The sequence below is a fragment of the Anolis sagrei genome, chromosome X (genome assembly GCF_037176765.1).
Source record: "Anolis sagrei isolate rAnoSag1 chromosome X, rAnoSag1.mat, whole genome shotgun sequence".
NCBI classification, from domain to species: Eukaryota; Metazoa; Chordata; class Lepidosauria; order Squamata; family Dactyloidae; genus Anolis; species Anolis sagrei.
The window spans coordinates 90,020,692-90,035,803 of NC_090034.1; the positions used below are offsets into that span (position 1 = coordinate 90,020,692).

Here is a 15,112-nt window from a genome sequence, read left to right on the forward strand (position 1 = left end):
AAAAACAAGGCCAAAAACAAAAACAAGGTCATAACAACATCTGTTATAGAACTCCAATATGCCGATGATAACGTAGTCTGTGTGCATTCAGAAGAAGACTCACAAGCTACTCACAACACCTTTGCTGAAGCATACGAGAACCTCAACCTCTCATTGAACATTGAGAAAACGAAAGTGTCTTCCAGCAGTCACCAGCCAATTCCTCTGCAATGCCATAAATATAGCTTAATGGTATTACTGGGAGCCACGGTAGCGCAATGAGTTAAACCCTTGTGCCGGCAGGACTGAAGACCGACAAGTCGCAGGTTCAAATCCAGAGAGAGTGCAGATGAGCTCCCTCTGTCAGCTCCAGCTCCCCATATGGGGACATGAGAGAAGCCTCCCACAAGGATGGTAAAACATCAAAACATCAGAGAGTTCCCCAAGCAGCGCCCTTGCAGATGGCCAATTCTCTCACACCAGAAGCAACTTGCAGTTTCTCAAGTCACTCCTGACACGAAAAAAAAGCTTAATGGTGTGATGTTAGAAAATGTTAACCATTTCCGCTACCTTGGCAGCCACCTCTCTACAAAAGTCAACATTGACATTGAAAAACACTGCTTGGGCTCTGCGAGTGCAGCATTTTTCTGAATGAAGCAGAGAGTGCTTGAGGACTGGGACATCCGTAGGGACACCAAGGGGCTTGAATATAAAGCCATTGTCCTCCCAACCCTGCTATGCACCTGTGAAATGTGTACTGTCTACAGATGTCACACTCAACTCCTGGAACGATTCCATCAGCATTGCCTCTAAAAAATCCTGAAAATCTCTTGGGAGGACAGTTGGACAAATGTCAGCGTGCTGGAAGAAGCAAAGACCACCAGCACTGAAGTGATGCTCCTATGCCTTCAACTCTGCTGGACCGGCCACACTGTCTGAATGCCCAGTCACCATCTCCCAAAGCAGTTACTATACTCCCAGCTCAAGAATAGAAAACAGAATGTGGTGGGCAGGAAAAGAGATTGAAAAATGGGATTAAAGCTAACCTTAAAAACTGTGGCATAGACACTGAGAACTGGGAAGCCCTGGCCCTTGAGTGCTCTAACTGGAGGTCAGCTGTGACCAGCAGTGCTGTGGAATTCGAAGAGGCATGAATGGAGGGCAAAAGGGAGAAATGTGCCAAGAGGAAGGTGTGTCAAGTCAACCCTGACCGGGACCGCCTTCCACTAGGAAACTGATGTTCTCACTATAGCATAACGTGGATCAAGAATAAGGCTCCACAGTCAACTATGTATCCACCGCCAAGACACTACACTTGGAGTGCTATCATACTCAGACAACAAGTGATTGCCTAAATAAGTATAATCCAGATTATCAAATTAGATAATCAATGAGTCTAGGGGTGTATCTATCTATACCAGGAACCTTTGGCCCTCCAGGTGTTTTGAGCTTCAAATTCCACAATTGTATTGTCAAAAGGCTTTCATGGCTGGAATCACTGAGTTGTTGTAGGTTTTTCGGGCTATACGGCCATGTTCTAGAAGCATTCTCCCCTGATGTTTCACCTGCATCTATGGCAAACATCCTCAGAGGTTGTGAGGTCTGCTGTTAGGAATTGTTAGGAATTATGGGAGTTGAAAGTCCAAAACACCCAGTGGGGCGAAGTTTGCTCATGCCTGATCTATACTGTAGAATGAACACAGTTTGGCACCGCTTTAACTGCCCTGCAGCTCAATATTAAGAAATCATGGCTGTTGTAGTTTCCATGAGCCCCTTATAGTATCATAGAGTTGGAAGAGACTTCGTGGGCCATCCAGTCCAACCCCCTGCCAAGAAGCAGGAAAATCTGTCCAAGGCACCCCCAAGAGATGGCCATCCAGCCTCTGTTTAAAAGCTTCTAAAGAAGGAGCCTCTACCACACTCCAGGGCAGAGAGTTCCACTGCTGAACAGCTCTCTCACTCAGGAAGTTCTTCCTAATGTTCAGGTGGAATCTCCTTTCCTGAAGTTCCGTGTCATATTTTGCAGGGCTGCAGAAAACAAGCGTGGTCCCTCCTCCCTATGACATCTTCTCACATATTTATATATATGAGACCAGACAATGTTTTTAACAAAGAGACACTATGAATTTATATTTAGAATCATAGAGTTGGAAGAGACCTCATGGGCCATCCAGTCCAACCCCCTGCCAAGAAGCAGGAAAATTGCATTCAAAGCACCCCTGACAGATGGCCACCCAGCCTCTGTTTAAAAGCTTCCAAAGAAGGAGCCTCCACCACACTCCGGGGCAGAGAGTTCCACTGCTGAACGACTCTCACAGTCAGGAAGTTCTTCCTAATGTTCACATTGAATCTCTTTTCTTGTAGTTTGAAGCCATTGTTCCGCAACGTTTTATTGATTTGTTTAGTTTTTATTATATGTTATGTTTTTAATTGCATTTACTACAATTAATTTTTTAACTGTAATAATTGTAATTGCTTTTAATTGTATTTTTAATTGTATTTATGGAGCCCCCGGTGACGCAGTGGGTTAAACCCCTATGTCAGCAGGACTGAAGACCGACAGGTCGCAGGTCTGAATCCTGGGAGAGCGCGAATGAGCTCCCTCTATCAGCTCCAGCTCCTCATGCGGCGACATGAGAGAAGCCTCCCACAAGGATGATAAAACATCAAAACATCTGGGCATCCCCTGGGCAACGTCCTTGCAGACGGCCAATTCTCTCACACCAGAAGCGACTTGCAGTTTCCCAAGTTAGGCCTGACACAACAAAAAAAAATGTATTTATGGTATTGTGTTGTTGTAGGTTTTTCCGGGCTATATGGCCATGTTCTGGAGGCAATTTTTCTCCTGACGTTTCGCCTGCATCTATGGCAAGCATCCTCAGAGGTATTTATGGTATTGTAAGCACTGAATTTTACCCTGTTGGCCGCCTTGAGTCGCCTACGGGCTGAGAAAGATGGTATAGAAATACAGTAAATAAGAAATAAATAAATATGGCCCTCATCATGTCTCCTCTAAGTCTTCTCTTCTGCAGGCTAAACATGCCCAGCTCTTTTAAGCCGCTCCTCATAGGGCTTGATCCTCCAGATCCTTGATCATTTTATTTATTTATTTCTGGTACTTTTACCCCGCCCTTCTCAACCCCTGAAGGGGGACTCAGGGCGGCTTACAGGAAAGGCAGAATTCGATGCCTATACAAATTACACATAATATACAAAAACGTAATTAAAACACTCAGTTCTTGTGGGTTTTTTCGGGCTATATGGCCATGTTGTAGAGGCATTTCTTCTGACGTTTCGCCTGCATCTATGGGCAAGCATCCTCAGAGGTGAGGTCTGCTGGAACTGGGAAAAAGGGGGTTTATATATCTGTGGAAAGACCAGGGTGCGACAAAGAACTCTTGTCTGCTGGAGCTAGGTGTTCTTTGCTGCACCCTGGTCTTTCCACAGATATATAAACCCATTTTCCTAGTTCCAATAGACCTCACTACCTCTGAGGATGCTTGCCATAGATGCAGGCGAAACGTCAGGAGAAATGCCTCTAAAACATGGCCATATAGCCCGAAAAAACCCACAAGAACTGAGTGATTCCAGCCATGAAAGCCTTCGACAATACATTGTAATTAAAACAGTTATCACAATTAAAACAGTCAACAACCAGTACATAACACATCATATAAAAGTCATTCTTATAATCAGCGTTTCGTTTTCCAGAGTTCCATAGATCCAATCCGTTAATCATTTCCTAATCATCATCGAAGTTCTTCCTTTATCTGCCCGCTTGTCCAAATGCCTGGTCCCAGATCCATGTTTTTAGTTTTTTCCTAAAAGAAAGGAGCGATGTTGCAGATCGAATTATCCCCGGGGAGTGAATTCCACAGGTGGGGGGCCACCACCGAGAAGGCCCTGCTCCTCGTCCCCGCCAATCTCACTTGTGATAAAGGCGGGGTCGCCCTCCCCTTGAGCCATGCCTCCCAAAGAGTGATGAGTCTAAAGCGGTGCCAAACTGCGTTAAGGCCACGGTGTAGATGCAACCAGAGAAGGAGCAGAAGGCAAAGGAGAAGAGCGAGGTGTGTCTCTTACTCTGTCCAGGCGGGAGTCGCCGCTGATGCGCAAAATCCTTGGTTTTTTAAGCCCCAGCCGAGAAGCCAAGGAGGGCTGCAGGCCCCATCGGAGGCGAAAAGGGGGGGCAGAAGGGGAAGGGGCAAAGGGAAAGGCAGGAAGGGGTTAATCCATCAGCCCCCAAAGGGGAAAGGAGAGAGAGAAGGTGCAGAGGTGGGAAGGAAGGGCTGGGAGGGGGAGAGGCTGCAGGAGTCCAAGGGGGAGTTGTCCCAAAGTTGCTTCTTTGCCTTTTCTTGCTCCTGGAGTCCAGCCAAGGAGTCCTCCTCCTCCTCCTCCTCCTCCTCCCCCCTCCCCTCCCGGGCTCCAGCTCCCCGCCTCCCATTGGCTGAGGGCGCCTGGTGTCGCTTACAGGAAACAAAAGGGGGCCTGCGGTTAACCCCTTCCTGCCCGGGATGGGACGCTTGCCAGGAGGGAGGCGCATGCGCACAAGGCACGGCTCAGAACCCTCCAGAGGCAGGAAACTTCCACTTGGCTTGAGTTAATATTTTAAAAAATAAGCCTAATTGATACTATACTCCCTAAACTCTGTCTTGGCATAATATTAATACCCGACATGCAGGAATTAAAAGCAAATGTAAGACAAACTTAAGTTACTCTATATAATGGTATAATACAATATAGTAATATATAATACTGATATTGTACTATGCTAATAATATAATATATTGTATGTGTATATATATATATATATATATATATATATATATATATATATTGTAAGCTGCTCTGAGTCCCCTTTGGGGTGAGAAGGGTGGCATAGTCTAATGTCCGTAGGAAGGGCGTTCCACAGCCGAGGAGCCACCACCGAGAAGGCCCTATATCTTGTCCCCGCCAGCCGAGCTTGAGAAGCAGGCGGGATCGAGAGCAGGGCCTCCCTGGAAGATCTCAAAGTCCTGGTGGGTTCATAGGCAGAGATGCGGTCGGAGAGGTAGCTTGGGCCGGAACCATTTAGGGTTTTAAAGGCCAATGCCAGCACTTTGAATTGAGCCCGGTAGCAAATCGGTAGCCAGTGGAGTTGGCGCAACAGGGGGGTTGTATGCTCCCTGCGCTCCGCTCCTGTTAAAATCATGACTGCCGAGTGTTGGTCTAGTTGGAGCTTCGAAGCTGTCTACGTAGGGTTGCCTTTGAAGACAGCTCGGAAGCTCCAACTTCAGGAAAAGAAATTCCACCTGAACATTAGGAATCAGTACCCCAAATAACCAAACCAAATTTAAAGTTGACCAAAAACTGATTCGTAACCCTTTTGGTACTAACATTGGTGAGTGGTCCCTAAAGTGGTCCCTGATCAAAGTAGTCCCTGGTCAAAGTAGCTGGGAACAATTGGTCTAGATCAGTGTTTCTCAGCCTTCCTAATGCTGCAACCCCTTAATCCAGTTCCTCATGTTATGGTGAATCCCCAACCATAAAATTATATTTGTTGCTACTTCATAACTAATTTTGCTACTGTTATGAATCGTCATGTAAACATTGTATATGCAGGATCTATTTTCATTCACTGAACCAAATTTTGCCCAAATACCCAATATGCCCAAATTTGAACACTGGTGGGATTGAGGGCGGGATTAATTTTGTCATTTGGGAGTTCTAGTTCCTGGGATTTATAGTTCACTTACAATCAAAGAGCATTCTGAACTCCATCAATGATGGAACAGAACCAAATTGGCACACAGAACTCCCATGACCAACAGGAAATGCTGGAAGGGTTTGGTGGGCATTGACCTTGGGTTTTGGAGTTGTAGTTCACCTACATCCAGAGAGCACTGTGGACTCAAACAATGAGGGATCTGGACCAAATTTGGCACAAATACACAATACTCCCAAATGTCAACACTGGTAGAGTTTGGGGAAAATAGACCTTAACATTTTGCAGTTTTAGCTGCTGTGAGTTTTAGTTCACCTACAAAGAGCATTCTGAACCCTACCAACGATAGAATTAGACCAATCTTCCTGCACAGAACCCTCATGACCAACAGAAAATACTGTTTTCTGGTGGTCTTTGGTGACCCTTCTGAACTCTCTCACGACCCCTCTAGGGGTCCTGATCCCCAGGTTGAGAAACGTTCTCGATCAGGGGTCCTCAAACTTTTTAAACAGAGGGCCAGGTCACAGTCCCTAAAACTGTTGGAGGGCCGGATTATAATTTGAAAAAAAAAGTATGAATTCCTATGCACACTGTATATATCTTATTTGTAGTGCAAAAAACACTTAAAAACAACACAATAACTAAAATGAAGAATAATTTTAACAAATATAAACTTATTAGTATTTCAATGGGAAGTGTGGGCCTGCTTTTGGCTGATGAGATAAGATGTTGTTATTGTGTGCTTTCAAGTCGTTTCAGACTTAGGTTGACCCTGAGCGAGGGCTGGGTAAATGACCTTAGAGGGCTGTATTCGGCCCCCGGGCCTTAGTTTGAGGACCCCTGGTCTAGATTGAGGGAAGTCATAGTCCTACTCTATTCTGCTTTAGTCAGACCTCACCAGGAATATGACTGTGTCTAGTTTTGGGAATAATAATTCAAGGATATGGACAAGCCAGAACGTGTCCAGAGAAAGGCAATCAAAGGTTTGGAAACCAAGCCGAATAAGGAGCAACTTAGGGAGCTGGGTATGTTTAGCTTGGAGAAGTAGAGGCTGGAAAGAGCCACAAGAGCCATGTTTTGGTATGTAAAAAGATGTCACGTTGAAGAGGGGGCAAGCTTGTTTTCAGCTGCTCTGGAGATGGGGGTCACAGAACAATGAATTCAAATCGCAAGATTCCACCTAAACATTAGAAAGAACTTCCTGATGGTAAGAGCTGTTTGGCAGTGAAATATGCTGCTTCGGAGTGTGGTGAAGTCTCCTTCACTGTAAATATTTTAAAGCAGAGGTTGGATGGCCATCTGTCGGAAATGCTTTGATTGTGTGTTCCAGCATGAGAATGGGTTGGACTAAATGGCCCTTGGGGTCTCTTCCAAATCTACAATTTTGGAGAGTGCATCACCATTTCCTTCAAGGCAGCAGGCACACAGACAATCTGGATTTAGTGAGGCACATACACCCCCCTGGATCTACTCAGTAATCCCACTTCTCCTAGATCTTACCAGCTAAGACTAGTTTAAAGCATAGGTTGATTTTGTTATTTTCCATTCCCTTGTGTTGTGCCCTTCATTTCAGGAATTTAACCCAAGGCAGTCCTCTCATAAAAGGGGAATTCTCTCATGTTCAAATTTCTGCTCAGCACTGGGTGACCTTGGCTAGTCTTGAATTTCTCCAACTGACCTACCTAACAGGGCTGTTGACAAGGTGTCAGCGAGGCCAATCAAACCTTGCACTCTATAGTAAGATTTTTAAGAATGTTTCAGAGATATTGGTCTTAATTTTTTAAAAAAACCTGAAAAATGGGTGCATTTTAAAGACTGCAATCCACCCTATTGAGACACTTGCATCAGTTGGAGCCCCTGGTGGCACAATGGGTTGGACCTTTGTGCCAGCAGGACTGCTGACTAACAGGTCAGTGGTTCGAATCTGGGGAGAGCGTGGATGAGCTCCCTCTGTCAGCTCCAGCTCCCCACAAGGAGGGTAAAACATCAAACATCCGAGCGTCCCCTGGGCAACATCCTTGCAGACGGCCAATTCTCTTACACCAGAAGCGAATTGCAATTTCCCAAGTCGCTCCTGACATGAAAAAAAAAATCTATATATAACCATTCACATGCTGTTATAGTCCCATTGTTCTTCTCCAGGAACAAGGATTCTGCTTTTGAACCTTTTGGTACATAATTAGGGTCAGAGATACGATCCATTCTCTTAGTCTCAAAGGCAGGGAGTGACCAGCCTCTTCTAAACAAATCTTGCCAAGAAAGACCTGTGATAGATTTTGAGTCATAATAACAAAGGCACACAACAACCATCTCATCATGAAAATGATCCCCGCACCCCGGCATATAGGGCTGGTATATTTGGCAGATAGCAGCCAATGAATGACTCTTATTTTCCCGAGCTCAAATTTTTTGGTTAAATTATCTTGCCAAATTTAGGATGACCATTACATTCGCATAATACGGTAGGTAATCTTAAAGCTGAGCCAAAGCAAAAGTGGAAGCTGCTTCAGGAACAGTTGGAGCTCCAATTTGAGGGATGTCATCTCTAATGTAATTGCCATGGCTCAATGCTATGCAATCCTGGGATTTATAGTTTGGTGAGGCATCAACATTCTTTGGCAGAGAAGGCTCAATACCTTGCAAAACTACAGCTCCACAGCATTGAACCAAGGCAATTAAAGTGGATTCATTCAACAGCACAGATCAGGCATGGGCAAACTTTCTAACTTGGGGATCACATGCTAGCACTCCTTGTAAGGAGGACTACCTGCCAGGCAGTGGAAGGAAGGAAGGAAGGAAGGAAGGGAAGGAGGAAGCAGAGAAAGAAGGAAGAATGAAAGGGAGGAAAATAAGGATGGGAGGAGAAAGAAGGAGGGAGGGAAGGAGGGAGGAAAGAAGGAAGGAAGGAAAGACACAAGGGACAGATGGAAGAGGGAGAGAGGGAAGGGCTAAAGAGGGAAGGGAAGAGAAAAAGAGAGGGAAGGGAGGGAAGTAAGGAAGAAGGAAAGAGAAAAAGAAGGACGAAAGGGTGGAAGGGAATGGAGGGAGGGAGAAAGAGGGAGGGGAGGGAGGTAAGAGAACAAAGGAAAGAAAAGGGAAGGAAATGAAGAAAGGAAGGAAGAAGAGGTAGAGAGGGAAGGGCGGAAGGGAAGGTAGGGAGGGAAGGTAGGGAGAGAGGGAAGGAAGAAGGGAAGAGAGGAAGGAAGGAAAGATAAAAGGGTGGAAGGGAAGGAGAAAGAGGGAGGGAAGGAGGAAGGAAAGAGAAGAAAGGAAGGCCGAAAGGGAGGAAAAGAAGGATGGAAGGAGAAAGAGAGAGGGAAGGAGGGAGAAAAGAAGGAAGGAAGGAAAGACTCAAGGGAAGGAAGGAAGGACAAAAGAGGGAGAGAGGTAAAGGCTAAAGGGGAGAAGGGAAGGATGGAAAGAGAAAAAGGCAGGGAAGGGAGGAAATTAAGGAGGAAGGAAAGAGAAGGAAGGAAGGACGAAAGCGTGAAAGGGAATAGAGGGAGGGAGAAAGAGGGAGGGAAGGGAGGGAAGAGAGAACGAGGAAAGGAAAAGGAAGGAAGGAAAGGAGGAAGGAAGGATGGAAGGAGAGGTAGAGAGGGAAGGGCAAAAGGGTGGAAGGGGGGCAAGGGAGAGAGGGAAGGAGGAAGGGAAGAGAGGACGGAAGGAAGGAAGGATAAAAGGGTGGAAGGGAAGGAGAAAGAGGGAAGGAAGGAGAAAGGAAAGACAGCAGGAAGGACAGGATGTTGAGAGAGAGGAACGCCTGATAAAGAAGCCCAAGGGGACGCATCCGGCCCCTGGGCCTGGGTTTGCCCATACCTGGCATAGATGCCTACCATGGTTTTCTTTATCATTGCTTGAACCTTTGGTATTCTAACACTTTTGTTTTTAAAGAAGGAATGCTGAGAAGGCAGGCAGCAACTGTTATGGTCAAATTACAAAGCGCACACGTTTTGCTGCTGCACATTACACTTTGGAGCAAATACTTTTTCAGAGTTTTGAAAATTGAGGTGCACATTATATTAGATAGTGGATTAGATTTGAGTAAATACAGGAAGGTGGACAGCACAACACTAATAATGGAGAAGTATGCCCTCTCCAACCATTTCAAAATTTGTCAATATTTCTGAATACTATGACATCACTAGTCCCAAGACACAAGAGACCTGTAGTAGAAAAATAGTAACTTACACTGTACCAACTCTGCATTTTCTGAAAGAAAAAGAAAAAGGGGAAGTTAGTACAGACCACACAAATAATTTCCTCCCTCTGTCCCAATACCACATCTGTCAAGGATCCATTTTTATCATCCTAAACAGAGCTTTTAATCGGGCTACAATAAGGCATATGTATGCGATTTCTTACACAATGCAACAAGGATAGGTAACAGGAGCTCTCTAGTTTTCACTTGGGAAAGCCTCACCAGGATTTGCGGGGAGAAGCAATTTCAAAACAGTACAGAACAGTTTCAATTTTCAAAACAGTACAGAACAAGACTTCAGATTCTATTGATCTTGGTAGATCAGACAGTAGTGTTCCTTTCACACTACGTGATTCCAGTTTGGGATTTATCAAGATGATATATTATTTGGATTTGTGATTCCTCCTTCCCTCTGTGTATGTAGGTATGTATGCATACATTTTAGATTGTACACCTCTGGCAAAGATACATTATTTCTGCTTATTTTATGGTAAAGTGCCATGTAAACATAGTAGAACTATATAAACAATGATTTGTTACAAAATAATGTCTTTATGTTATCCCAACAGCATGCGCCCCTTAAAAATACTGTATATGCAAATAATGTTGAAGAAAAGGAAACTGAAAATGTACCATGTATGGCGTATACACTTGAGTATATACCCAAATATAAGCCGAGAGACCTAATTTTACCACAAAAAACTGGGAAAACGCATTGACTCGAATATAAGCCGAGAGTGGGAAATGCAGCAGCTACTGGTAAATTTCAAAATCAAAATAGATACCAATAAAACTACATTGATTGAGGCATCAGTAGGTTAAATGTTTTTGAGCACATTTGAATATTTACCTAAAACTGTAATTTAAGGTACGACTATCCAACTCTGATTAAACCATTATTCTAACCTTCTTCAATGTAAATGTAGCCTTCCAAAAATAGTAATAGTAATAGTAAAAGTAATAGTAATAGTAATAAGAGAACGTAATAACAAATTTAATAAAAATAGAGTAAAATAATAAATGTAATAATAATAACAGAGTATTATTATTACTGTTATTATTACATTTCCATTGTTTTACTCTGTTTATTATTGGAAGTATACATAAGTACATTTACATTGAAGAAGGTTAGAATAATGGTTTAATCAGAGTTGGGCAGGCTTATCTTAAATTACAATTTTATGTAAATACTAGCCGTCCCCTGCCACGTGTTGCTGTGGCCCAGTCTGTGTATATGTGTTGGTGTATGTGTGTATATATTTGTGTATATGTGTATATATGTGTGTTTGCATTGCATTCATATATATATATATATATATATATGGTTTTGCATATACATTGTAATATTTTTTTTTTGGATTTTTAATCGCTCCTGTTGTGTTTTTCAGTATTTTATGAGTGATGGTCACTCATTGGCCTGATAAGTGTATTGTGTCCAAATTTGGTGTCAATTTGTCTAGTAGTTTTTGAGTTATGTTAATCCCACAAACGAACATTACATTTTTATTTATATAGATTTATTTATTTATTTAAAACTTTTATATCCCGATCTTCTCTACCCCATAGAGGGACTCAGACTGGCTAACAACAAGGATTCAATGCTAACAATACAAGTTAAAACATCGTACATCAACAATAATACATATAAACTAAAATACATAAAAGCCAGTTCGTCAAGATAAAATCATGTACCACTCAGTCTGTATATGTTATCGATAACATTAGTCAATTGTCAGTCTCCGCCATCATTCTGGGAATGCCTCGTTCCATAGCCAGGATTTCACTAGCTTCTTGAAGGTCAGGAAGGAGGGGGCAGATAGTTCCATAGCCGGGGGGGGGGGCACCACAAAAAAGGCCCTGTCTCTCGTCCCCATCAGACGCGATTGCGAGGGTGGTGGGACCGAGAGCAGGGCCCCTCCAGAAGACCTTAACAGCCTTGATGGTTCATAGGGGAGAATACGTTCGGATAGATTCAAAAACGTTTAACCTACTGATGACTCAATTAATGTTGGTATCTATTTTTATTTTGAAATTTACCAGTAGCTGTGGCATTTCCAACCCTCAGCTTATACTCAAGTCAGTACATTTCCACAGCTTTTTGTGATACAATTAGGTGCTCAGCTTATATTTGGGTCGGCTTATACTCAAGTATATACGGAAATTTGTTTCATTATAGAATTTTGTATGCATTCTGGTATACATTTGTTGTGAGTTGCACTCAGCAAGATTTATCATAGAAGAGGGCTTGAATCTTTAAAACTTTTGTAAATTATCAATTGTTATAGTCACCCTGAGATCTTTGGGCAAAAGGGCAGGATACAACAACAACAATAACAACAACAACACTTTATTTATATCCCACCCCATCTCCCAATAAGTGTGTTGGATGGCTAATAGATAAAATAATATCAATGTCAAAACAAGCAAGCAAGCAAGCAAATGAGAGCTATGAAGAACGGCCTAGGCTACCAGATATCTCAGTGATTCTCTTGCTTCTATCTCACGATGGGCCCATCCAGACAGGGCGCATTTCTTGGGTCCCCTCGCACTTTAACTGGAGGTGACCAAACGACACCTCCAGTAAAAGGATTAAATCAAGGCAATGCAGGAAAACCCTGCTTTGTCCCAAAATGCTTTGTTACTCCATTAGACCCGAGCCTTCCTGAAAGGCCGGGTCTAATGGAGCATCGGGCCTGGTGGGGACAGGCCCACAGGTAGGCCCAGGAGTGCCGAGGACAGGCACACTTAAAGTGGGTTAAATGTGTGTCTAGAAGCGCCCTGAGATGAATATTTTACCTTCCATAAACATGTCATGCTTGAGGCAGAAAATCCAAACGGCACAGGCTTCACTTCCTCAGCTTGTCCATATGGACCGTAACTAACTAGGAAATTTGCATTTCAGTGCCAGGTGACCTCTCTTTGGGTGCATCTATATGTTTTTAATTGTTTTTGTATTGTATTGATTTTATAATGCTGTTTTAAATGTTTTAATTGCATATTGTGGGTTGTTATGGTATCGAATTGCTGCCAATTTGTAAGCCGCCTTGAGTCGCCTTCGGCGTGATACAAATATTGTAAACAAATCTATACAAATAAAAATGTAATGTTCGTTTGTGGGATTAACATAACCCAAAATCCACTGGACGAATTGCCGCCAAATTTGGCCACAAGACGCCTACTAACCCAAGGAGTGACCTCAAAAAATTGATTTTGTCATTTGGGAGTTGTAGTTGCTGGGATTTATAGTTAACTTACAATCAAAGAGCATTCTAAACACCAATGATGGAATTGGGCCAAACTTAGCACACAGGACTCCCATGACCAACAGAAAACACTGGAAGGGCTTGGTGGGCATTGACATTGAGTTTGGGAGTTATAGTTCACCTACATCCAGAGAACACTGTGGACTCAAATAATGATGGATCTGGACCAAACTTGGCTTGAATATTCCATATGCCCAAATATGAACACAGATGGAGTTTGGGGGAAATAGACCTTGACATTTGGGAGTTGTAGTTACTGGGATTTATAGTTCACCTACAATAAAAGAGCATTATGAATCCCACCAATGATAGAATTGGGGAAAACTTCCCATGACCAACAGAAAATACTTAAGGACATCCAGTCCAACTCCCTTCACCAGGGCAAGAAAACATAATCAAAGTCCTCCTGACAAAGAGCCATCCAGCCATAGCTATGGATATATATATATATAATTCACACACAGGGAGATATAGTATAGATCTGGACGAGACCTAAAGGAGGACAATTATATGTTATTATGTTCCAGAGTAGTAATGAGGACACTGACAAAGAAACAGCAAGAAATACTGTTTACCCACAAGCATAAAGAAATTACATATATTAGAAACCAACACTTTCTCATTACTTTATTTTTCAGATCACCACGCTGGGCCACAGCAATACATGGCAGGGGATGGCTAGTCTATATAAATAAAAACGTAATGTTCGTTTGTGGGATTAACATAACTCAAAACCTCTGAGCAAATTGACACCAAATTTGGACACAATACTCCTATCAGGTCAACAAGTGATCATCACTCACAAAAACACTGAAAAATACAGCAGAAAAGGCTTAAAAAGTCAAAAAATAGAAAATACATTGCAACGCATGCACATAACCACATATATACACATACACAAATATATACACACATATACACACACACAAAACACATATACACAGACTGGGCCCAGCAATGCATGGCAGGGGATGGCTAGTCTATATAAATAAAATGTAATGTTCGTTTGTGGGATTAACATATCTCAAAAACCACTGAACAAATTGGCATCAAATTTGGACACAATACACCTATCAGGCCAACAAGTGACCATCACTCATAAAAATACTGAACAACACAGCAGAAGAGACTTTAAAAGCCAAAAAAATTAAAAATACATTACAACACATGCACAAAACCATATATATACACATATACACAAATATATACACACATATATACACACAACACAACACATATACACGTTGTGCCACAGCAACATGTGGCAGAGGACAGCTAGTAAATAAATAAATCTAAATAAACAGGCATGGGCAAACTTCAGCCCTCCAGGTGCTTTGGACTTTAACTCCTACAATTCCAAACAGCCCCAGGCTTTTCCCTTTCCCCCCTCAGCCACTTAAGGAAGGGCCCTTGAGGCTGTTAGGAATGGTGGGAGTTGAAGTCCAAAACACCTGGAGGACCGAAGTTTGCCAATGCCTGATCTACAATGTAGAATTAATGGTTTGACTTCCATGGCTCAATGTTCTGGAATTACATGAGTTGTAGCCTGGTGAAGCACCAGCACAGATAAGGCTAAAGGCAAGGTAGGATTATAACTCCCAAGACTCCATCGCATCAATTGGTGTCGAGCTGCTTTCATTTTATAGTGTAGATACACCCTTACTCATATGACTAAGGCTGGAACTATACTGCCACATAATCCACTTTCTGAATCCAGATTGCCTGCTTTAAACTGGATTTTATTTTTTTCATGTCAGGAGTGACTTGAGAAACTGCAAGTCGCTTCTGGTGTGAGAGAACTGGCTGTCTGCAAGGACGTTGCCCAGGGAATGCCCGGATATTTTTTGATGTTTTACCATCCTTGTGGGAGGCTTCTCTCATGTCCCCGCATGGGGAGCTGGAGCTGACAGAGGGAGCCCATCCGAGCTCTCTCCGAAATCGAACCTGCGACCTGTCAGTCTTCAGTCC

The 15,112-nt window shown here is 43.0% G+C and overlaps 1 protein-coding gene across 2 annotated transcripts in view; it reads right to left on the minus strand.

Annotated features, from left to right (window-relative positions):
* LOC132780230 (protein Aster-A) overlaps nucleotides 1-15,112 on the minus strand; it is a 97,519-nt gene that overhangs the window by 41,735 nt on the left and 40,672 nt on the right. For both annotated transcript variants that reach the window (XM_067460683.1, XM_067460684.1), the window contains exon 4: nucleotides 9,872-9,892. In XM_067460683.1, coding sequence (XP_067316784.1) covers nucleotides 9,872-9,892 — 21 coding nt within the window. The remainder of the gene's footprint in view (nucleotides 1-9,871; nucleotides 9,893-15,112) is intronic.